The 26,035-nt window shown below is 34.3% G+C and overlaps 3 protein-coding genes across 3 annotated transcripts; 2 read left to right on the top strand and 1 right to left on the bottom strand.

The window, feature by feature from the left end:
* The first annotated feature begins 36 nt into the window (after nt 1-36).
* On the top strand, nt 37-5,050 carry LOC117342035. Its single transcript, XM_033903999.1, has 2 exons — nt 37-425; nt 2,160-5,050. Exon 2 carries the CDS (start codon nt 2,203-2,205, stop codon nt 3,862-3,864), a length of 1,662 nt encoding a protein of 553 aa, XP_033759890.1. The 5' UTR covers nt 37-425; nt 2,160-2,202; the 3' UTR covers nt 3,865-5,050.
* Nucleotides 5,051-9,000: 3,950 nt separating this feature from the next.
* LOC117342032 (EF-hand domain-containing family member C2-like) lies at nt 9,001-15,209 on the top strand. The gene is made up of 10 exons (XM_033903996.1): nt 9,001-9,171; nt 9,623-9,962; nt 10,321-10,544; nt 10,791-11,147; nt 11,586-11,724; nt 12,271-12,579; nt 12,741-12,937; nt 13,163-13,494; nt 13,837-13,929; nt 14,354-15,209. The coding sequence occupies exons 1-10, from the start codon at nt 9,130-9,132 to the stop codon at nt 14,559-14,561; spliced, it is 2,241 nt and encodes a 746-aa protein (XP_033759887.1). The 5' UTR covers nt 9,001-9,129; the 3' UTR covers nt 14,562-15,209.
* A 1,168-nt stretch (nt 15,210-16,377) lies between these two features.
* Nucleotides 16,378-25,805, bottom strand: LOC117342031. The gene is made up of 10 exons (XM_033903994.1): nt 25,577-25,805; nt 23,549-23,711; nt 23,063-23,137; nt 22,187-22,234; nt 21,708-21,762; nt 20,931-21,020; nt 20,499-20,562; nt 19,796-19,862; nt 17,378-17,504; nt 16,378-16,791 (listed from the first exon to the last, which is right to left on the bottom strand). Exons 2-10 carry the CDS (start codon nt 23,580-23,582, stop codon nt 16,689-16,691), a joined length of 663 nt encoding a protein of 220 aa, XP_033759885.1. The 5' UTR covers nt 23,583-23,711; nt 25,577-25,805; the 3' UTR covers nt 16,378-16,688.
* Nucleotides 25,806-26,035: the final 230 nt, after the last annotated feature.

The raw sequence follows: 26,035 nt of genomic DNA, 5'->3' as shown, positions 1-26,035 counted from the left end.
AAGCTGGGGAGTTCACAGCTGCAACAACAGACGATTTATATTTAGATGCATGCAATCCATAGGACAGGCGAGACTGGCTATATGTATATGGAGTGGTATAGTGGGTATACATATATAACTGGCAACGCCGTTTACAAACTGTATGTGTCATACACTGTTACACCTGGTTTAACATTCAGCATTATCGACATTTTTATCTGCCAATTATTACTGTCAACATAACGTGAAGGCCCTTTGTGTTCTATAGACTGTGACACGTCTGTATCGAGAAAGGAGGAAATATATATCGACCGTGTTTAATCCTTACATTTCTACTTCTGTGAAATATCTAACATTATTTTAATCATGATGGTGTATGGCATCCAAATAATCGAGGGGATGAACACATACCATTATAATCGGGATTGGAACATCGCTACAAAAAAGTAAGTATATGTTGTCAAGCTTTAAGACTATGTTAGCTACGGTACAATATTAAGATATCTGTCTATTTTGAACGTAAAGCAGGCATGGTATAGACATAATAACCGGGGAGCCATGTCGGTAGTTTACAAACGTGACAGAAGCTGGATTTCGTGTATCTGGTAACTATGGACGTAGGTATAAACTAGTTGTCTAAAATTTGATTTATCTGGTAACTATTGATATAGGTATAAACTAGTTGTCTAAAATTTGGTTTTAATAGCATTGTCAATGGTAAACTATGTGTATTGTGCAAGTAATAATAAATTATACAGTACACAAATACATGACGAGTCGCTCAGTCAGGGTTACAGTAGTAACACATACGCCAAGACGATCAATACACTACATACACGACGAACAATTCAAGCTTAACAATAGCCGGTTTAGTCAACCGAACCGGAAGCGTGATTATGTTTTCTATTTAAAGGAGTGGGAATTTCCTGTTTACACAAAACGTGGTTGAGTTAACCGATAAGGTCAGTGATGTAACAAAACTAGTTATTAAGAGACTGAAATTTTAGTATTAAGGCGTCTATGCTTTACTGATTCTTGCTTCTAAAAAATTTGTTAAATGTATTGTTTTCAAAAATCTGATTTCAATGCATGCATTAAATAATTTTCATCAAAATGTGTTTGATATTTTCGTGCATCTATATAGTTTGCCTAGTCACAAAAACTAATTTCAAATTTAATAATTTATATTCCTGTAATCAAATTCCGAAATTCTCTCTGATATCGTCATTATACTCCATATCACAAGAGTTTCAGGGACACTATAAAATTGGTATACATTAGTTTTAGTAGGGCGAGCAGTATGAAAAAAAACAAGCAGAATCATAAAAATCGCAAGCGCCTGTCAAAACTACCAAGAGACGCCCAGCTTGACATTCTACAAGAGTTTGCATTTGGGTTTGCGCTAACACGATTATCAAAATCAATTATTAGACTTTACAATGGTAAGAGCACCATTCGATACCATATTATGACATGTGATTGGTATATAAACGTCTTTTAACAATATTAAAATTTCCGGGTATCGTTGAATACATTTATATGATTAATACATTAAAATTTAGCATTTCAAAACAGAGGTTGTACGACACTGCAGCTTCTTTTTTTACAATAATAATGAATGGCGTTAATACTCTTCAGATAGCATATGGACTAAGGTCATCATATATTATGCATCTCCCTTTCATTTGGCTGATGTAAGCTACGTAGAATATAAAGTGGAATTAAAAGACAACAACAACAAAAACGAGAAAGAAAACCAAAAAACAAAAAACAAAAACCGAAAACATTTTTGCTTGTTTGAAATTTATGTGTCTAACAGATATTGATGACAGATACTTTTCAAATTATTAGGTATTACAATCTTACTTAAATCAAGACCAACTGAACCACAAATACATAAATAATTAATTTAAGTATTCTATAATAACAGTCGATTTCTTGTTGCCAATTTTGCAGATGTAAACGCTTTAAATGTTTGATAAGTGATTGTACACGTATGATAGCAAACAGTGCACTATGTAATGATCCAAGCAATTTACAAAACACTGTACTATACATTGTACCAAATACTGTATCAAACACTACCAAATATTGTACCAATCACTGTTTCAAACACTACCAAATATTGTACCAATCACTGTTTAAAACGTTTAAAACATTGTTATACTATATTTTTACAGAGAAAACCTGGACTAGTGACCAGCATACAGTACCAGTGCTGCTATGGGGTCATATATTTCGTCTTTACCTGTAAACAGGGAAAGTTTTTCTCCTGAGGATAGCACCGCCTTAGTTCTTCCAGCTGACGTTCGGGGGCCTAAGGTATTCGTCGTTTATCATGACCATGACTTGGAGTTTGTCAAAAAGGAGTTGATGCCCCTCTTAACAGACGACGGCATAGAATGTTTCACACTTGAAGACAACTTTGTAGAACAGAGAATATTCCATAACTTTGAATATCTTTTAGATCATACTGATAAAATTCTGTTCATGCTGTCTATTCCATTTAGAAATCACTCCATCCTCTCATACTTTCCATCATTAGCTTTACGTCGGGTATCGAAAAGCAACGTTGTTTGTTTGCGTTTAAACAGTTCTCTTTTCCTTGAAGATGACCTGGCCTGTCTTGCATCTACAAAGATAGTAGATTCCGAACATGATGGATGGCAGGTACACTTGATACGGCATTTACGTTACAAGCAGCCATCCTTTAGTCATTTTCTTGGGGCTACGAATGTAACACAAAGCCTACATCAGCATGGCTTGGATCTTCCTTTGATGTTGTTCAACGTTTATGGTGTCATCGTGGAGATTAATAGCGAAGTCCTTCGTATAGATATGGACGAATTTCTAAAGCACAGTCAGAAACATAGTTCTTTGGGTATTACTAAAGTGTGCGGCGAATGTTCTATGTTATGTACACCCAATACAACGGTTAGTCTAATTTACGACAAAGATACAATCAAAACTAATATTGACCTTACGGAATTCGATAGTGCTTTCGCTTCTCTTTGTGGAAATATAATGGACGTTTCTACTCTCCGACGGGCAGGAGTAGTTTTTATTCTCGGGTGCACGTTAAACGGTCGCCTTTCTGATCAGGATTACATCAGACAGTTATGGATTAAAACAAGGTACCAGATCACTACCGAGAAGTCACCGAACCATGCCATCAAATTCCCTGATTATGCCGACGAAAAAACGCGATATGATTCATTTCCGGTATTCCATGAAAATGATCTGGTTCCAAAGACAGAATCACTTGCCAAAGCAGGATTTTTCTTCAGTGGGGCACCTCTGTTTACTACTTGTTTCGCATGTGGAAGATTCGTGATCAGCTGGCGACAGGATGACAACCCCTGGGTCACGCATGCTGCACTCAATCAGCTGTGTCCTTTTGTCAGGCAGAATCAGACAGACGATTTTATCAAAAATGCAAAAACGTCATTTCGAAAGGGCAAAAATCTTGTTAATGAGACGTATAGGACTTTTGAAGCTAGAGTAAAATCATTTGAATCATTTTCCCTTGAAAAAATGCCAGAAGGCAGCGCACAGTCGTTTGATAGACAGAAGCTGATCAATGAAATAGCAGAGGCTGGGTTTAACTATACGGGGTGTGGTGATGCCTTTACGTGTTATTCGTGTGGTTTGGTACTGACCTCTATAAAGCATGGTCAAAATGTGATGGCAACGCATGCTTGGCTCTCACCATCTTGTGCACACGTGACGTCTGTCAAAGGCATGGACTATATCGATAGTATTCTGCAGACTGCAGCTCATGCCTCTCCGAGAACGGTAGTGTCGTTTATGATAAAAAAACTGGATAATCGTTTAATCAAACATGAAAATGTGTTTTTATTTCCTCCTTCACAATCCAAGTCGTAATTATTCTCAGAATTGTGAAATTAGGATATCTCATTCTCATTATTGTTCATATCTGTTTGGTTTCAACAAAAGCGTGATACCTTAAAATATGTTTTTCATTTGCAAAGTTTATTAATCACCTCATTTTTATTTACTGTAAACGTGGAAATTTACGCGAGGGGGAATATACGCTAATTAAGCGGAGTCCTTTTGTTCGCGAAAATTTCCCCCATGCGTATAGTTTACATTTTACATGTAATATCTATTTACGAAGTCTCGAACTACAAACGAAGGTTGATCGATCACGAAAAGTACCCCACGCGTATAGTTTACATTTTGAAATTGCGAAATTAACCCACCGCGAAAATAACCACGTTTACAGTAATTAAACTTATTTGGAGGTCTAACTGAAGAAAAAGAAATTCCTTAATTGGATTAAATTTATAAAGGAATATAGCTAGAAATCTTCGTGGTTCTGACAACGTGAGTGACTGTTCAGGAGGGTGCTTCAAAAAGGTTTGCTAACGAAGGATCAGTTAAGATAAGGTTATAAAAAAAACGATTACTCTGTTAAATAATCATTGCAACAAACTGCATCAACGTGTTACATACAATGTTAAAGTTTATCTAATAACAACAAACTATTGATCTGTACTACAAACCTTTTATTACCTATATCACGTCATTTGTGGATTTGCGTTTCGGTTGTCATTATTGAAGTATAAAACGCTTACGCTTGCGGAACATTTAGTCCCAGCTTCATCTTAAAGCTTCACCTTATCTTAAAGACTTTCTGTAATGTTAAATTATCCATATGAAAGCCTTGTATTATTAAACGAAAATTCCTGAACTAGAAGACTTTTCCCCCAACTAAATTCTTTCCTATGGATTTGTTTTCTATCTTTTCTTTTTTTGTTTGTTTTTTGATAAGAGAGTTCCTTAGGTGAAGGAAAGTTGATAGAACCGGATTCTGGTCATATAGTCATTGTAATTTGTCATGCAAATCTATTCAACTATACTTGGTTGTATGTTACCTTTTATGTGATCAATTTTGAGTAAGATTTACTATCTAGTTTTTTTATGATTACAGTATTTTATTTTGTTGTGCTTAACTTGTCGCTCAGTAATAAATCGAAAATTGTATTTCCATTGTTAGTGTTAGTAAAATAACTTAATAATTATTGAAATAAAAACATGTCGCAAGTGCTTTCTGATTTGTCATATTCATATAGTTATATCAACTTATTACATTCTAAGGTATTTTGTACGATCTCGTGCACGGTAATATCCAATGTATATCAGAAAATAGAGCGTTCAATAATCAGTCACGTATATACGAGGGATGATTAATAAGTTTTGAACCTCGTATTGAAGGTTAGTTTATATCGGCAAAGTAGCAATCAAAATAAACAAGACAAGCGGCTTTTGCAAAATGGACAAAATCGGTTATTGTTAGAGTGAAAGAGTTTGTCGTTGCCATGTTTGCCATGTACTGTTGTGGCTTTAAATTGATTGAGTGTCCACCTTATTCACCTGATCTCGCTCTATCATCCATTTTTCTCTTTCCAAAACTGAAAATAGATCTTTCAGGCACCCACTTTCAGTCCGATGACGACGTCATACATGCAGTCATGCAGAGGATGGCTTTCTGAGTAGCCAAGAAAGGGAATACAGTGTAATATAAACGTAGCATTTAGGCCCTTTAGACACCGCTGGCATAAGTGTATGGCTACTAAATGGGAATACATTGTATGTTGAAAAATAATACAATATGTCCGGCAAAATTCAAATCCTTCAATATGAGGCTCACAGCTTCACAGCTTATCAATCGGACCTTGTACATCTAAATTTCATTTCAGGCGTAATTATAAAACTTGAGAATTTGACATTCTAATGAAGGTTATTGTTGAGTTCTTTCAACGGATTGCTCTGGATTGTTACGAATTAATTAACGGGTTAATGAAACAAATTCTGTAAATATCCTCAGCGAAAACGGGGTAGGTGTTACGAATACTTGCGCCTGTCATACGTATTGTTCCAGTATCGCTTATTTTATCCATGGCAAACTGTTGGAGGATCGGTGGTTTGCTGCTACGTCATTAAGACACCGGGAGTGCACAAAATCATCGAAAATAAAACAACGGTAAAAAAACTAATTTCCTGTCTCCTACATAGAAGCAGACGTCAAGAAGACAGAGTTATGACAATCAAATTATTTGGATACTTGGAAATAGAGTTATGACAATCAAATTATTTGGATACTTGGAAATGTAACACAATATATACAATGCATATGGAAATAACAACTTTTAATAGGATAAAGTATATGAAGAAGTTTTTTTTCTTAAATCTTACATTTAAGGATATTGATGTCTATAGTTTATCTGATAGATTGGTGTTAATTATGTCATTATGAGTTCATTTATCGGTAATAAGCTCACATGTTCTTGTAGCCAGAAGGACAAGATACCTCTCTAATCATCCCGAACTGAGGTTTAGTACTCGATCATTACAACATGTAGTAGTCTCCACCAATAGGACAAATTAATCCTAAACTATAAAACCAGACAGGTCGACATTCCCATACTGTTGGAAAGAAAATGCCAACTGAATTCGTTAGATGGCAGATAATCTAGAATCGCACCCTAGTTCGAAAATCATAAAACTTGAATCTATGTATAATTTGTATATTCTAGAGACAGGTACCTGTCTACCCAAACCATTAAAAAACTAGAATCTGGAACAAGACAACGTTTATACCGAAATCAGTAGCCGTAAAAAAAATACCCGCACAAAAATTTGATATGACTGCTAGATTTATATAATTTGGTGTTGTAGAAATGATTTATTTTGACGGATAATTAGGTAAATTGATCTTTACACGTCATGATATCGTAATAATTTTAAATAGTTATGTTACCCTAAAAGGGATCTCGGTGTATGATTCTCTGTACATTAACAGTGGACAAAGATAAAATTAAACAGGAAAACAACATACGAATGCTTGTATGGGGTGGCAAAGCCGTTGTAACAAATAACTGTATATCATTTTAAATCTATCCAAAAGTTCCAAGATAAATGGGCTATAGATCGGAATGTTTCACATATTGAAAATTATGTATATCGTAAATTTAAAAACAAGTACACATGAGAGTTCAAATTTATATCGTTTATTTTTTTCAGTACTTAACGGTAAGTTTATATATACCGAAACAATTCCTATATCAATCAATAGACAGGATGTACAAGTAAATATACTTCGTAAATTATAAATTATCTACCAAGTACAGTGGGTGATATATATAGACACTTGGAAATGATAAGTAAAATATCGTACATGATGAATTATTTGTGAACGGGAAACATATGTCGTATAAATAACTACAGTGAGTAAAACAGGAAGTATTTACGATCACATCCTTTAGTCAAGGACTTCAAATATAAGGAAACTACAGCTGTACTTTCATTTTGTATGAGTAGTCGAAAGTTAATGTTGTCCTTCTCCGTATCTAAAATAGCTGGGTAAATTATTTTACCACGTGGCTCGCTGTTTTTTATCTTCCGAAAATTGCTGAAGATCTTTTTTTATCAATACTAAGATCCTTCCATTGGTACATCTTTTTAGCTTTCAAATCACATTTAAACTAAACTTGATAACAAACGACACTGAATAAGTTTAAGGGGCAGTTTTTTTTTTCTTTTTCTCATATATACTGTACTTTCTATGTGGCGCGGGAAGGATGTCATAATTAAATAGTTTTGCCTAGGCAAAAATATTTAATTATAACATCCTTCCCGCGCCATAACTTTCACCGTGGTGTTAAAAAATATGTTTGTATTTAATGCACTTCAGCTATATGTACATACATCTAACAACACGAAATAGGGCAAACCCTACCGTAGATAATAACATGTTTAAAGAAACCCTATAGCTATATATATTCACTCAAGTTTATCAGTAACGTACAAGTATGACGTATTATACGTCTCCGGGTTTATAAAACGATATTTTACTCATGAAACATACATGTACGTAATTCCATCAGTGCAATAAAAATATGTTCCCATGGCTACGAATAAAACCAACCGTAAGAAAGTAGTGATCAAATATAATTTATCAAAAATTGAAATGTACAAGCGTACGCATTAGTTTTGAAAAGTCTAAAACACCAATTTTCAGTCATAAAATATTGTCTATGAATACAAAAGGGAAAACCATACACGAGTTATCAAAATAAGAAATGAAATAAGTTACTGTTTCATTTCGAAAAAAAACGTGGGGCCTGACCGGGCTGGAGCCAGAAATACAAGGGAACCAACGTTAACGACTGTTCGTCTTGCCTATAGGCCTTTAGAAACGCTAGGCCTAAACGGGGATTCCCCGGAAAACCCACTTGTCAATTTAATGAAGCTTCTGACAATATATGTTTCTCAGGGATTTAAATGTTGCCTGTATATAGTGAAAATATACCTTCATTGTTCTTGAAAAAAACACCATCTTTTGAGATTACTAGAATGTTAATATGTATTCAAATCCACAGGGGCTCGGGTTCCGGCTTAGTAGCATATGATATCAGTTCAGTAACCACAACACTACAAATTAAGTAGTCATAGACTATATATTCTGAAACCTTATAAAATTATAAACGAGTTTGATCACTTCTTTTTTTAATAGTTTTGTTAAACATACACTATGTACGTCACAGTGGACGACAACACAGGTCTAGATTCTATCTAATTATTTTTTGTTTATTAACAAAAATAAAAATAAATTCATGAAATGCATATTCTCCGATATATCACACTCCACATATCCCCGATTTTTATAAGATGTCATGGTGTAGGCCTCTGATGTCATATATTACTCAAAAGCTCGAAACCGAGCCCCTGTGTTCAAATCTTAACAAATACATCAATGTATTGCTCCCTTCAAATTTTCCTAGCAGCATTATCGCCCTTTATTTCCGGTAGTGTATGAATATGGAATATTTTACTGTAATATAGTTCATACCTATATTTCAATTTAGTTTTAACATCAAAACAGCTGAATTACCATCGTATTTATTTTAAGCTTATAAATATCATTATTTGACAGAATATGAAGTAATAATATGAATACATCCAAAGAAAGCATGGTACTAGTGTAACTATGATCGCGGAAGCACATTCATACCGGGACAGCACCTTGGTAACCGGATAAACTAACAACTTGTGTGCATCTGTTATGGTTCTCGGGTAGACTGTTGAAGTGTTTAATAGTGAAGATCGACAGAGTATTACATCAAGATGGCGTTGCCATTCCTACCAGGGAACTCATTTAATAACAGTGTAAGTAATTGCACGTTCATTTTCATTTTTCATAATGCTTGAGTTTATTTTAAAAACTAAATATAAAAGATATTGAAATGCAAGGCACAACACTGCCCGTTCAGTACGAGTTAGACATGAATATTTTTTAGACCGATCACAACATACAAGTCGTTTCTACAATCCATGTTCTTATTTTCATAAAACACATCCGTTTATGAACTCATTAAGACGTCTCTCTTGCACGTTCACGTACACCAACAACGCTGAATATTGAAAAATATTGTCTTGTATAGAATGCCCTTGGTGTCAGAAAAGTTTTAAAAATAGGAGGAAAAGGGGTGGGTTATGAACTTATTATTATGTAGACCTTACAAGAAACAGAAATTATTTAATGGTATACAATGTACACTAACCTGTAAACATCATGTACAAACAATACTAATTCGTTAATCCAATTTAAATTTTATAGCTTGGAAAAACTAAACATCACAAATCCCACCATTTTGGATACAAAAATGAAGTGTCCATGCTGGTTGGCGAAGATAAGCCAGGTATAGGAGGAGAGCCATTAAGGGGACAGAAACTGAAACCCAGGAACACAATGTACCCAAGTGGAGAGGGCAGCAATGTACCAGCATGGGTCGCCTTTGACAGACAGGTCCTTTGCTTTGATGCTTACTTCCAAGAGGCAGTGCACGAGAAGAGAGAAGAACAATACAGAGTGAGGAATTGCAAAGTTTATTTCTACCTTGAAGATGATTCCATCCAGGTGATTGAACCAAGAGCAAAGAACAGTGGTGTTCCACAAGGTAAATATAAAATGTTATTGCCTTCAGCATTTACAAAAATAATTTAATCTGGAAAGTACACATAATAACTGACTCTGTTAGTAAATAAACTTAAAATTTGAGGAAAATCTTTAATTAATAATATATTTTTATTTTCATCATGATTATTTCTAATATCATTCATTTCCACTTTTATGATAAAATTATATACAATGTGTACTTTAATACCGTAGGACTAACATGTAGGTAATGTATATTAGCAGGAGTATAATGTTAAATTGATCTATACTCAGAACTATGTGTAATATAAAGTTTTTGCCATCGGTATGGAATTCAAAATTTTTGTGTTATATTACAAACTAGAAATTCTTTTAAACAGGAACATTAATAAGACGACACAGAATTCCCAAACCAGCACCCAATGATGATGAATGCTACACAGTAGAAGATTTCAACCTAGGAAAGGAAATCAGTCTGTATTCCAAAGTTTTCAAACTAACAAACTGTGATGATTTTACTCAAAATTTCCTGAGAAAACTTGGTGTCCGTGTACAACGACCTGATTCATCACCCAACGATCCATACACCAAATACAGAAAAGCTGTAAGTACTGGTGTACATGTATATGTTGCAATCTTTTTTCTGGTTTTAATTTTGGGATTAATTGTAAAAAAAATCAGACGTAACATTGTTTCGGTTTCCTACTTCAAATATTTTCTTTTTTCAATAAACCTATATCTACATAATTTATTGAATACAGTGTATATTCTTTTTCAATATTTTTTGTCGTTGTGTTTAACTAAATGGCAGTGCTATAAGTCAATTGCTTTAACTGTTGTTTTATATCAGATGGATGAAAGTATGCAGCCACTGAGACCTTATGAGAAACACGACACACTCAAACAGTTCCTTGATCACGATCGTCATGTTCTCCGTTTCTTCTGCTACTGGGATGACACGGACAACATGTTTGGTGACCCCAGGGAGCTGGTCCTCCACTACTTCCTTGCTGATGACACTATTGAGATCCGCGAGGTTATTCCTCCAAACTCTGGACGGGACGCTGTCCCCATGTTCCTAAGGAGGGGCAAGCTTCCAAAGAACATTGAATCTCTAAGACAGCCTGGTGAAGTCACGGACCGTACTGTACTTAATGTGTTTGGTCCCACTGGTCATGGAGGCAGATACATCCTAGACAGTTTGAAGGTAAACAAATCTTTCTCATTGGTTTATGTAGCAAGAAATCAGATACAGTATATCTTACAGATTGCAGTAACCACATGAAAAAACACACTTTATAGAATATGTCCTATCCCATTGCATTCATACCACTTTAAACACAATAAAAACACTGTTCAATCCCTATATCTAAAAAATCACCACCTCCTTTTAAAAACTTCAATATAGTATTGTATTAACAAGTCTTTAGATAAGTTATTGTATGGGTTTAACTCTGATAAAATAATAATATTTATTGAAAATAATTTTTTAAACAATTTCAATTGAGTAAAACTTTGTTGACATGTTTTAATTGGTCAATTAAGACTGACTTTTATTTAAAATTGTAATAAACTGTTAAGATATTACATTTAAGACTTTTTAAAGTAACATCAAAGATACAATATTGTTATATTGTGTTTTCAGACCGGAGCGGTACACACCCACTTCTACAATGACAAAGACCTGACTGTAGGGTCAGTGCTCAATGTCTGGGGCAGGAAGATCATGTTATGTGACTGTGATGATTTTACTAAGGAGTACTACAGAACCAAATATGGCATTGGTAAGTTTCTCCATATTGCTTACCTGACATGTTAGTTTTGCAAGTAGATTAATTTATCTTTGTGTCCGATCAGAATTAAATTTACAATGAATTTCAGGGCTTTTTCTAGGAGATTTTTGTAGCCATTATTATGGGCCGCCTTCTGAATAATTAAAGTTATTTCATATTTAAGCCAAATTCCCAAAATTTGCTGAAAAAATCATTCCCAATTCACCAATTTTCTTTCCAAAATTAGACATAAAGACCCCAACCCAACCAGTGAGAAAAAAGCCTGAATTTCAAGCATATCAAATAACATAAATTCATTTGATGTCAGCACTTGCTAAACAATGACAGCTATTCAAGTATTTATTTTAGCTGAATTTTTTACAAATAACAAAAACACATACTGGTGCATGTGTGTTAGGAAAATACTAAGAACATTTTTTTATTAAACTCGATTTCTATATCTAATAATTATAATTCATTTTATTTACATTGTAAATATAAGTTGTACGTGTGAACCTATTTTCTAATTTTGGTGTTGACATTTTACTTATTTTTCAGCGGATTTCACAGATGTACCATACAAGAAAGACAACTATATGAGGTTTGAGAAAGAGTTTCCACCTTACAATGGCTGGGGCAGTGAGGAGGACTCCCTCTGTTCATGTATGGGTCTACTTCCAAAACCACCCAAGCGTGACTTCATTAAATTCATGGAGAAGGACCGTCGTGGTCTGGATAGCAACGTACTGCGTTTCCTGGCCAAGATGAACACCACCAAGCCTATTGACATGGACCGTCGATTCATCATCTCTTACTTCTTGTCTGATGACACCATTCTCGTGTTTGAGCCCCCAGTCAGGAATTCTGGTCAGTTACCTTATATACGCTTTTGTATTGATATCTGATTTGAGTCTGGGTTTGTAGAGTTTGCTTTTGTAGAATAGATTTTGATGGAAACAGTAAACAGACCTTGGTCTGGTTGATTTATATTGAAGATGTAAACAATATATTTTTATCATCCTGGACAGGTATTATTGGAGGGAAGTTCCTTGAGAGGTCGCGAGTTAAGAAGCCAAACCAGCCACTGTACAGCACAAGGATGTCAGAGTATTACCTGTCTCAGGATCTCTTCGTCGGTACCTGTGTCACCTTCAACAGTCACAAGTTTGTACTCATTGATGCTGACGAGTACGCTTTCCACTACATGGAGGCCCACTCTGCTGAGGTAATCATTCTAGGGACAGTTTTAGTTTTGGTGTGGACAGATGATTTATACATGAGCTACTCAAGACACTACCTTATAATTAAATAAATAAACAAAGAAACAAATATAAGTTATGATTTCTAAACATCCTAACTATAATTCCATTATCATGATTGATACTGTAACTTGTCCCTGAAAATTTAAAATGATAATTATAGCTTCACTATCTATACTTTCATATTTTAGTTCAGCAAGTCCAGTATTGAAAGCATTGTCTCCAGACTTGGCAACATTCTAGGAAAGACCCCAGATGAGGTCAGATCATTCTTCGCCAAGAATGACCCCAGCGGTGGTGGAATCATCACCTATGACCAGCTGGTGGCATTGCTGCGCCAAGTTAATCCAGAAATGACTGACCAGGAGGTCATGACCTTGGCCCGATACTATGCAGAGAAGACGGGTGAGGACACAGTCGATGCACGCAACCTTGTGGCTATAACACAGGAGCAGTTGAGGAAGAGGAACTATGAGGGTTTTGCCAAACTCGTGGAAGATTGCATGCAAAATGACAAGCACAAGTAAGTGATATCTTCAAATCTGAACATTTAAATTGAAAACATGTAGTAGGATGGACTAGTAGGGTGTATACAGTGCTAGAAACATTCACTTGGAGACAGTCATTGTTTCTTCTCCATAAATAAATGATAAAGACACATATTGTTTCTGGTTTCTTTGATTTAATACTTCCATATTACTTCATAACTAGAATCTTTTTTGAATGAATATATATTACTGGTAAGACAACACTATGTATGATTTCTAATGACTACCTCCTTGTACTGTATAATTAGATTGATATTTGAATGTTGTTATAATATAAACAATGGTAAAGCTATAAATATGATTTCCTTCCTCAACAGGACTGGTTTCTTAGATGTGGATACTGTACGGACAGTATTCCACGCTCACCATGTACCACTGCCAGATGACATCATCCGAGCCACACTGGCCATGTAAGTAACAAAATATATTCTGAATGTTAGAAATGTACAAATTTCCAGTACACAAAATAAACATTCATGTACATGTATATCTTAACTAGTATAAAAACATTTTTATACACCCTACCCCCTAAAACAAGGAAATGCATTTTATTAAAAGGTTCTCTACATAAATATTATTGGGAAATAAGATATTATTTCGAAATGTGATCATTTATTGTAGATATGAAAAGTTATCTCCCCTGGGTGTCTGATGTCAAGATTTAAAATAAATCACTTTTCATGATCAAATTATGTTCAGTCACATACAATGTACATGAAATGTAAAAATGTTCATAAAATGTATATTCGTAATATTGCCTGATAGAGCAAGCAAGCAGAACCAATTGGTTACTTTTTCCACAAATTAACCGAGTGTGCTCTGGTTGTGTTTTAGTGCCCCAGCCAATGAGAAGGGAGAAGTACAATACACAGAGCTAGTGAACAGCATGAACTGGAGAGATGCACCAGTTCCTCCCATGCAGCACAAAGCAGTGCCTGACGATTCCAACTGGAGCGGCACCAAACAGGACAAAAACGCGGTGTCAAACATCAACTACCTGCGATTGTTAGACGATATCTTCGGGAAAAAATCAAGCAGTTAAATAGATATGTGACAATTAGGATCTATAAAAACTTGAAGAACTACATTTTCATATTGAAGAGACTGTGATATTTGTTGATTTTTAATATTGTGCCAGCAGACATCATATGTATTTGATGTAACTGAGGAGAAAACTTTCCAAAACTATGAGTACAGAAAACCAGGAGCAGGAAATTTAACAGTAGACGAGTTAAAATACAATTTTTTTTCATACTCGTTTACATTAATAGTTTTTGAAACCAACCATATCACTTTATGCAATCTGATAATTTTGTCAGATGTGCTGTACAATTATATGCTGCCATCAGTTTATTTTTTCAAAGTGAAATTCAGCGAGGAAGAATTTCCATTTTAAGATGTGTTACTTTTGCTGGATTATCTACAGATCTATAGTTTATCATGTGATATACAAACCTGCGAGACTAATGTTTTGGATTTTTTTGTCAGTGCTAAAATCCTTGAACTGTCGACAATATTGTCTTCTTTTTTTTTCTACAGATTTACAAAGTTCTATAAATACATTTTACAGAGATCTATATATTGGCACATTTCACTGTTTAATTTATACATTGTGAAAATCTGTACAGTATGAAAATTATTGTGAAATATTAATACAATGATAATAAATATATGGAAAAATATTTCCCTTTAATATTGTATTAATTCTGACTCTTCATTTTTGATAAAATCAGTGGTTATTTGAAACAATTCATACATGTAATATCCTAACTTAAGAATACTGTCAGTTCCTGAGCAGTAGTTATTAGAAATGTCACTGTAATATAATATGAATAGATTTATTATCAATGCTACATATTTATAATCCCCAACCTCCAAAGGAGCAGAATAATGTTATCCCGTCACTATTTTTCATTGCCCTTTTTTTTCCCCATGACAATTGTGAAGCAAGTTATATCAAATTATATTAAACCTGTTCGGGGGAGCGCAAGGGATCTTACTACGGGGGGAAACCAGGAAACCCGGAGAAAAGTGGTCAGGAAGGTGTCGCCCTATACCTTTCCTCATGTGATCAGGAAATTAAACCCAGCCGTCTGTGTAGCTAGGTAAAAGGCATAGGGCTACCACTGTACGTGCCACCCAATGTGAACGTCTTAGGATTATCTCCTTTAATGTCCAATTTACTTGCACAAGTTTGTTGGCATTGGACATATTGACCTTGGCAAGTTTGAATATTAGCTTATAATCAATCAAAGGTCAAGGTTGAACCAGCCTTAAAAACCACCTGCATTACAAAAATTCTGGTTCCCGATTAATGCACATTAATTCATTATATATTGCTGTGTTATCTTCAAATTAATCGCTGCCCTCTAATAAGTAAGGTAAAAGTCACGTTCACAAATAATTCCTGGCCCCAGTAGGGGAGGAAGCTTAATTATTTGAGGATACACATGAACTATGAACCTCTATTTTTAGGTAACTTCTGTAAAGGTCAGTTTTGTTTCTGGTGTTATCAATAGAGTTTTTTTTATGTGATCCTCTCTCTACAAACTTTATTTTGAAGCTTCTCCTGAAACTTCACAGCTCACAGTAATCATCTTTCATCAAGTAATTTTAACAAAACTGAATTGGTAATGTCATCCGTCATTACGTCTGCATCATCATTTCAAGTCATTTTATAACTGTTTAAGGCAAGTTCAAACTCAAACTTTTCACACTCGATGATTTTATCTGATTCCCAGATATTCATAACTCTTCCCCCCCCCCCCCCCCCCCAAATCAAAATCACTGAAGTTATATGTAAGGTATAAAGATACCGTATATGAAGGAAAAACTGTCTAAATGATACATTGTACAACTGATGCCATAAAAAAGCTTGTGCAATAAAAATTCATCAATAACTCATTTATTGGAAACAACAAATTAAATGCAAGTTTAACAAAACAACAAATACTTCAGTGATTAATATGTAATAGCTTTTCCTTTGTTATATATACAGTGAGAAATCATCCACTTAACAATTCTTCCTGTTACAAATATCTTTAATATTACAAGTTGTGAAATTTGACTATGGTAAATTTGATCACACATTTAAATAGTTTTTAAATAAATAATAATAGATATTGTTCGGAATATTTCGGTCAATAGTTTTTCATGTTTTACAGTAAAATTACACTTTGAGTTTATCAAGCGATTCCTTGTCTTCCTGTAGGTCTACTTCAGCCTTCTGTAGTGCTGAGGAGGCTAGCTCATGTTCAACTTGGAACAGTGACCTGAATTGAATGTAAAATAAATATTTACTGAAACAATACACATAAAAAATCTATCAACTCCGCACAATGTGGCAGTGCATTACTTATTGAGGTTCAGACTATGAACTTTGATCTTTTTTAAACAATATTTAGTTTAACAATACTTTAATCAAAATTCATTCAAGTATGCATACATCTTTTACAATTTGGGATTGGAAAACAAGATTAAAGCTTATATTAATTCCTTTTTCCTAACCACATTTGATTTGAGGTGTAACACCAGATATCATTCAGGCTCTTGGCTTTCATATAAATGAATATTTTCAATTTATGACAGTGCAGTCACATGTTGACTATATATAACTTGATGGAAGTGTACTTAAAAGAATCAAAGAACTACGAATGACATTCATCACATACTCATTATATATGCATTGTATACAAATGCATTATTGTCCAACATGCCTGGTAAAGGGGGATTTCAGTTTGACAAAGAACAAAGTTTTTGCTCTGATTAGTCGAGCTCAAGTATAGCCCCACTGAAGTCTCGCACACCATGTACATGTAAAAGTTAAGTTATGAGCTATAATTTAAATAATGTACATACTTGATTGTTTTCTTTGTATCCATGTCAATCCCGCTGTCATTGAAGTGATCTTCCTGAGTTTTTGCTTCAAGTTTTATTTCCTCAAAACTTGATTGCAGTGCCATCATTTCTTGATAGAAATCTGCAGCTGTAGACAAATATTTCAACAATTTCATGTTTTAGACTACACTAAATTAAAAAGATTGTATATATTATACCAACTTATACCAATCACTCTTGTTGGCCCAGGTTGTGCGTGAGGGGTCTTACTGTAGGAGGAAACCAGAGTATCTGGAGAAAACCCACCTGGTCAGGCAGGTGACCCCAGAACTTATCATGAAAAAGGAACCCGGCCAACTAGATCAAAGACAAGCATGTCACAACTGTGCCACTCAACCACACTGAATTACAAGATAATGTTAAAATTAAAACACAAAATGAAGTTTTGTATAATCAGTACTGTTTATCAAAACTTTTAATGTTTCCTTTTAGTGTTGTCCAACTAAAAAAATGAAGAAATGTGACTGTACACCAAACACTGGAAACATATTTTTTCCCTCTCTATACACATTTTCTGGGGAATATTTTTCATATTTCATACTTTGGTATGAAATATATGTTTTCATAAGTAGCTTGAACATCCAGGATTACTTTGAAGTGAGGTTTATTTGTAGTAGTCGGTGATTACATCACTGAACAACATATAGGAGGCCAGATACATGCCATCCAGAGCAATTAGGGTGAAGTGTCAAACCCAAGACACAACCACTGCAGCAAAGATCGGCCTGTTTCAGTGTTTCTCAGCTTCCCGAGAAACATAAATCCACACAGGAAGGAAGCATCGAATATATGAATACATCATCACTTATTGACTTCCTGTATTGATGACTAAACTGTGTTTGAGACACATGATATTCATCTTATCTGACACGCTGTGAGACAAATGACTGTCAGATAAACCTGTCTAATCTGACACCCTGTGGGACACACAAGTCCAATTAACCTGTCTAATCCAACACCCTGTGAGACAATATGACAGCCAAATTAATCAGAGTTATTTGACACCATGTGGGACACACAAGCCGGTTTAACCTGTCTAATCTGACACCCTGTGGGAAAATGACAGATTGCTCTAATCTGACACCCTGTAGGACACAAAAGTCAAGAGTATCCTGTCTAATCTGACACCCTGACGGACACACGCACAAGTCAGACTAACCTGCCTGATCTAGTAAACACCCTGTTGGGGAACACAATTCAGATTAACCTGTCTAATCTGACACCCTGTGGAACACAAGTGTACACACAAGTCGGATTAACCTGCATGATCCAGTTAACACCCTGTTGGGGATCACAAGTCGGATTAACCTGTCCTGCCTGACATGCTGTAGGACACAAATGTCAAATTATCCTGTCTAATCTGACGTCCTGTGCGACACACAATTTAAAGTCGGACTAGCCTGCCTGATCTAGTAAACACCCTGTGGGGAACACAAATCAAGATTTTACCTGTCTAACTCGATATCATGTGAGACAAACAAGTCAAATTGACCTGCCAGATCCAATTAACACCCTGTTGGGGAACACAACTCAGATTTACCTGCCTAATAAGACACACTGTGGAACACACACAATCAAGATTAACCTGCCTTATCCGATACCATGTGGGACACACACGTCAGATTAACTTGCCTGATCGAGTTAACACTTTGTGAGGGATACAAGTCAGATTTCACTTGTCTAATCTGATATCCTGTAGAACCAAAAATAGATTAACCTGTCTCATCTTGAACCCTGTGGGATATTACAGTCAGATCTTAACTGAACCCTTACCAGGTATGGGACACAAAGTATAACAGTTTACCAGGTCTTATCTAACATCCTGTCTGATCTACAGGTCAGTTTAAACTTATCTAACATCCTGTCTGATCTACAGGTCAGTTTAACTTATCTGACACCCTACAGATTCTATAGATGGAACACACACAAGTCAGTTAACCACGTCTTATCGGACACCCAATAATATGCATCAATCTGACACCTTATGTATGATTTGTCTATAACTCAAACAACCATCCTTGATATTTATCAAAACTAACAGGTTGTTTTTAAGCAATTTCCTTACATAACCCATTCCTGCACGTTTTCAAAATGAAAAAAAAAATGAAAAAAAAGAGAGAAGAATTTCCATCCTCAAAGTCTGCTACCATCAGTTTAGAATAAGGCAATAATCACATGTATACATGTACATGATACAATCAAATTAATTTACTTAGTTTCTGTAGAAACAATTTTAAAATTATTAATACAAATTATATATAATCATTACGTTACAATTTATTATATAAAAACACAAAACTACACAAATTATACTAAATTATAATTTCATCTAAAAGTGTAGAGTTTTACATGCATCCAAAATTTTAAAAATAAATCTACCTTTACTTTCCATTTGCAGTTTTCTTTCCTCAATTGCTGATATTTCCTGGCTTAGATTGCCATCATCCTAAATGAATACCAGAAAAAGAAAAGATTATTTCTGCAAAGTGAGCAGGGGCTCACACTACTCCAAAAATTTTAGAGGTTTTACACGGCAAGATACTTTTGACAGGCGCTGTCGCAGTCGGTAAAACCATATCCGATAGAAAAAGAGCCGAACAGCGGCCTCTTATGTTATAGGAGTAGGGCTCACACACCCCCCAACCTCTCTTGAAAGTAATTAAGTGACTTTTGACTTTTAACCTTGATCAATGATGATCAAAACTAAAAGATCCATACCTGTCAGCCATCCCTATACATGTGTATCTTTTCCTGTCTTTTATTTTAGGTTTATAGCTGCCCAGATATTTTTTTTAACTTAACTCAGCCGTTTTTTTGCCAGCACATTTAGGTTGTGAGGACACCTTTTTTGCCAGCACATTTAGGTTGTGAGGACAATTATAATTTAATGTTAACTTTCACCATCCAATTCAATATCACTGCCCATATTTGAAAATTTGACAAGCATGCCAGTAATTTAACTATAGTTTACTTTTTTAAGAATATTTATTATTTAGTAAGAAAAACAAAATGTATTGATTAAATATTATCATTAACACATACAGAGCATACTTGAGTATTTTTTTTTTTTTTTAATACCTACATAGAATTTTCTAGCAGCAACCAGTTTGTCTGCAATGACTGCCAAGTTTTCTTCAAATGTTTTTCTATATCAAATGAAATTTTCAAAGACAAAATATGAACTGTAAATGTGCATGTATTATGAATAGTATGCTTACATAATTGCATTTATCATTATAATACAGAAGTACAATGTACTCCATACAGAGACCTATATACTAGGTCTCCGACTCCATATAACAGATTTTAATCATTTAGATTTGATTAATTAACACCAACAATGCATTAGTTTATACTGAAGATACACACTGATACTACAAAAAAATGTATTTAATTATGAAGAAGTATAATAACACTGTACTGAACAGTGAAGATAAACAATTTTAATTGGGTAATTGATATGACACATTGTTAATGTTCACTTTACTACACTTTATGAATATCATAAACTCACATCTCCTCTAACTGATTCTCCTTCAGAGATGCTATTTGTCCATTTTTCTCCGCAATGGTTTTTCGTCTAGTTTGATTTTCTTCTTCAATACTGAGAGAGAAAAATTCTTTTTGAGAACTAGATTTCCTGTTAGGCACCATCATGGTTTTGATAGCTTCAGCACCACGCTAGTCTACAGCTGTACTATTTTCTGTTTCTTTTTTTTGCTTTTCTTCACATACAAGAGACTTATGTTATTGTTATAACGAAGTTATGAATCATGTGGAAAAGTGATACTGAAACATTATATCAATATCACATCAAAATGAATTTAAGATCTGAAAATAATGTACTACATGCATCTTGATTGTAGAATATAACATATGAAAATTATCTCTCATGGTGTTTACATATTACAAGTATTGGGCAATTTCTGCCTATCTCTAAAAACTAGCTGGATTAGGCTAAGTTAAATATAATCTCTGTACGATGGAATATGAAGCCAGTCATTAGTGGGTAGCTATGTAATAATCAAAGATAAATACAGCCTTTATGCTTGATACTTAATAAATATACATTGTATACAGACCTTTGGTTGCGAATTTTGCCATTAATCTCTGTGACCAAAATCATGGATAATATTCAAACAGATAAGCATTTGATTATAAGCTTAAGAGCAATAAAAGTCAGTACATATACTAATTTCAGAAGGAGGTCATTACTAGTATTTTATGATATTACTTACAATAACATGGAATGTATATATTTCTTTAAAACACAGCATGTTTTTACACCTACCTGTTAGCTAATGTCTGGAACTGGCCAACTTTATGATGGAGAACCTTTGAAATTTCTAAAATAGAATATAAATTTGTTAAAAAAAGTTCTGTCTAGCTGTTTACAGTTAAAAGTAATGCATGTGTATGATATATCTAGATTAAGATACCTTTATAAAGTCAGGCTTAATGACCTCAGCTATTGATACATGAAAGAAAATTTTGACCATTGATAAAAAATCAAATGACAACTGGTAAGTACATACAATATGAAGATCAGATTGATTGTTTTCTTATGTACAATCTGGTTTCTCATGTAAAATCATTAAAATCAACTACATACATATCATTATTGGATATTTCAAAATGAAATAATTGGACATAAATGTTTTTTGTTTTTAATATTTTCAATTTTTTGTTTCTTCAAATTACAGTACTGGGTAATTTCTATCTCTAATATTGAGTAATTTAAACATTTTCATCTCTAATTTGTAAAATTACCTGTCCTTTTAGTGTGTAGATCTTTCATTTGTGCTAATTTGACCTTGGCTGAAAAGAAGACAGCAACAGAATTTACCAACTTTGCATATCTTTTTTGAGTATAGCTCTAGACCTGCTTAAAGTCGTAAACATAATTTTTCATTCGAAAGGCATGGTTTGGATAAAATAACTTTAAAATATATTATCTAGCCGATTTAAAAAAAAATACAAAAAATACGAAAACTCATGCAAGATGTGCTGTCTGAATAAAAGAACAAGGATCATCAATGAACAACATAATTTTAAGGCACAGATCATCCAGAGTTTCAACTTCAACAGCACAGGATGGTTCATACTTTCAGCATCATGAATAATTAATACAAACAACAGTGTTTTTTTAACCAATATAACTTACTGGAAGCACAAAAAGACTCATTCCAGATGGGCCGATGTATTTTAGCCTTATTTTTCCACAAAAGAAAATAAAAATTCCCAATAGTGTCTATAGATTAAAACTTCTGAAAAAAAAAACACAGAAAAAAACAAAATGGCAAAAACCTCCAAAAGAAAAAAAAATGGAAGGGCACAACAACACTATCCTAGGAAATGTCACTGGTCATGTGTGCCAAAAACAGAAGTTTAATAGAAATAGCTTTAGAGCATAAGGAAAATTAGTCTGGAGAAATTGATAATAGAGGAATAATCTCATGAAAATCTTTAAATGAAAAATAAACTCCAAGCACACAGTTAAATGATCAAATTCACGAGACAATATAAAGAGTATTTGGCTACCTCAGGCTTAATTTTTGTTTACATACACAATTAATTTTAATTCAGGCAATTTCTTGATAATAAACACTATCACAGCGGTATTAAATTGATGACAAATATGTTCACTTTTTTCCAGTTCCTGCTCCAATCCTCTTCTCTTGGCTCGCTGTTCATGAAGCTTGTTCTCTAGGCAGCTTCTTTCTGAAAAGAGTTTCAAGTTTAAATTCAGTTATCATATGACTACGATGTCAAAATGACGATGACGACAATAGTAACTGAAATCTGTTTTTAGGCCCATTTACAATAGACGACAAAATTGTATGTTTATCTGACAAATACAAGTCGCGAATAGACGAAAATTCAAAAGTTATCTGATAGAAAATGAGATACTCTATCATATTGGCAGAATTGCTTCAGAAGATCATGCTTTCATTTGGAGAAACTGTTATTCCGAGTATGTGCTGCCTGTTATTAGCAATTTGCAAGATGCGTCAAAACTGGTTCCCCAGGAATGGATGCAAGTCGTACCCTAAATCTAAGCTGCAAGTCGGATTTAGATGATTGCAATCGGCTCATTTTCGACATAAATTGAAAATCTGAGTATAAAACTACCATGCTGTACTTCATTTAGGCTTTGTCGTAGCATTTCTATCTTCACCACGTCTGTTTGTTTATATCTTGATTTGTATTCCCGCCAAACGCCAACTTGGTAGAGGGGAGGTAACTCTAATCAATATGAAGATAGGCTTTGGTTGTCAGGTCAGCGGGGATTATTCTATCAAAAAAATATAGGTACAAGCCAATAGATAGGACTAATCTATCATGACGCACAAAAATATATCATACATGTATGTTGTCTCGGTCGTCGTAATTGAGAAAATAATAATTGATAAATACATCTAAATCAATAATTTAGATCTACGTGAAAATAAACAAATAAATAAAATAGACTACCGGATGTTCACACTCTTATCTACGACAAAGTATTAAAAATTCTGTTTTGCCAAGAACTTACAAGACTTCATAAAAAATAAGAATAATAAAATGCAATTGTGTGATGAATATTCCCCGTAGCCAAACACATGTAAAGTTTAATCAACTAGATTCTAATGATATACTAACATCATATGTTTTAAGTCAGCTGGTAGGCCTAATGTTTGTCAATAAAAACAATTGCTATGGTGTTCTAATATATATATTGAGTGTATACAGTCGTAGGGAAATTGGTTGTTTATACAAATATATTATTAAATCCGTTCTCATGATGTTTTATTTCCCGGCCTTATTTTAGTATTCATATCCAATGCCCACACTAATAATTGTATCCTTATTAGCTGAGGATTTCAAATAACCCCGTCTACCTTCGCTAGTAATCACGTGAAGAAAGTCAAATACGAAGATACGAATCACGCAGTTTCCACCGAACGAAAATTTAACGAAGTTGTATCGTAAAAAAGATGTATGTGGGGCTCGATAAAGTTATTGCAAGTATAACAATCATAAATTTAAGTTTTGTTTGAAAAAATACACTTGTAATAACATGTAATTATGTAAACTTAAGTATTACGTTAGCATAACTAGATTCTAGTACGCGAATTTCTCTTACCTACACGGCCAACAATAAGCATGTTTTTGTACTTAAAGTCAAGTTGTCTGTATCAACAACTTAAAATCTACACCAAGTATTTACCCTTTTCCTTTTCTTCTCCTTGCTTAAACATTTTGTTATTCATTGTTATTATATGGTCTTATATGGCCAATAATATGTTGTCCATCCTCAATATATTTGCTGTTTATGATTTATAAGGTGATAGATTTACATAAGTGTCTGAGACACTTGTTTCTATTTCCTATTCTGTACATTCAATTTTGTAACTATATATGTTTTGAAATTCCTGAATAAAAGAAACTTTAAACCAACAATAAGATTCAAGAATGAGCCTTGAAATTAAAAAGATGATCACTAACGGTAGTTACCTCGAAAAGGGGAGACAACCAAATGTCAACAAAAGATAAATTGTTGACTCGTCCTACATTGTAACTTCACACGAACTTGTAACTCCTTGAACAGAAATAGTAACGTGTAGTAGGAAGGAATAATGAAAAATAACCTGCCAGTCTGTATCTGGTGCCGTTTAAGTATTAATCTGCAAAATGAGATATCACTAATTCGATTTATATCACTTGATGAATTAATGAAATCACTAAATCGAATTAATTTACCGATCATTTGAAAATTGCCACATTCCACGAGAACCGTCGTTTCGGACATTCTTAGGGGGTAGTTTAAAAAATGGGGAATTAATGAAATCATTAATTCGAATTATTGATATCGATAAAATACTCAAATAATCAATAATTCAAACTAATGAAATCACATTTTTAAGATAAATATATACTAAAACGGCACTCAATAGCGCTGAAATGCATATGACCTCTCGCTCTTAAGGCAAACATCCTACCACTAGACCGAAGGGAAATTCCCGCTATCTTGAGGTATATTAAGATGACCTATACTCTCCACTTTTATGCTACATGTAAGTGGTCCCCCTCCCCCCTCACAATGTCTTCGCCCTGAGGACAACCACGGCCCATATTCTAAAGCTCCAAGGGAGTGTCTCATTCCCCAATAACTTTCACCTGGAGTGGTCAACGACACCAAATCCGTAGATGAAGGAGTAATGTGCCCGCGCTGGACTCGAACTAGCGACATGAGACATTGAGCGCCTCGACAGGAATCGAACCCAGGTCTCCGGCGTGACAATCCACGACTCTACTCCTTAGGCAAGGAAGCATGCTCCATCAAATTAGTGACAGAGACCGTATTCAACACTATGTACGTGCCACACTGAAGGGCTCCTCACAGTCTTAATATTAGACTTAAAGTAAGGAAATTGGTAACACTGATCAGGTAGGCCACTTATAATTATATAAAACAAACATTTACACACATCTCGCCGCGGCTCTTGCTTGTCGAGTAAACTTATACACTGTGCCAAGGTACCATCTACTTACTTAATGGCAAATTTATTGTCAGACATTTTAATTGATAGTGATACCTGATAGCGTGCATTTATTGTTCTCATTTTATGATTATTG

Source organism: Pecten maximus, chromosome 14 (genome assembly GCF_902652985.1).
Source record: "Pecten maximus chromosome 14, xPecMax1.1, whole genome shotgun sequence".
Taxonomy (NCBI): Eukaryota; Metazoa; Mollusca; class Bivalvia; order Pectinida; family Pectinidae; genus Pecten; species Pecten maximus.
The sequence above is the reverse complement of the archived record's forward strand: the minus strand, read 5'-3'. Positions and strand labels throughout refer to the sequence as shown.

Bases quoted from the DNA above. Each gene is read 5' to 3' on its own strand.
- LOC117342031 (XM_033903994.1), bottom strand. From the start codon at position 23,582: ATGCTACGACAAAGCCTAAATGAAGTACAGCATG. The intron at 21,763-22,186 runs GTAATTTTACAA...ATTCTATTTTAG, and splicing joins TCTACACACTAAAAGGACAG to AAATTTCAAAGGTTCTCCAT. The intron at 16,792-17,377 runs GTATGTACATTA...CATTCAATTCAG, and splicing joins GATACAAAGAAAACAATCAA to GTCACTGTTCCAAGTTGAAC.
- LOC117342035 (XM_033903999.1), top strand. From the start codon at position 2,203: ATGGGGTCATATATTTCGTCTTTACCTGTAAACAGGGAAAGTTTTTCT.
- LOC117342032 (XM_033903996.1), top strand. From the start codon at position 9,130: ATGGCGTTGCCATTCCTACCAGGGAACTCATTTAATAACAGT. The intron at 11,725-12,270 runs GTAAGTTTCTCC...CTTATTTTTCAG, and splicing joins CAGAACCAAATATGGCATTG to CGGATTTCACAGATGTACCA. The intron at 12,580-12,740 runs GTCAGTTACCTT...CATCCTGGACAG, and splicing joins GCCCCCAGTCAGGAATTCTG to GTATTATTGGAGGGAAGTTC.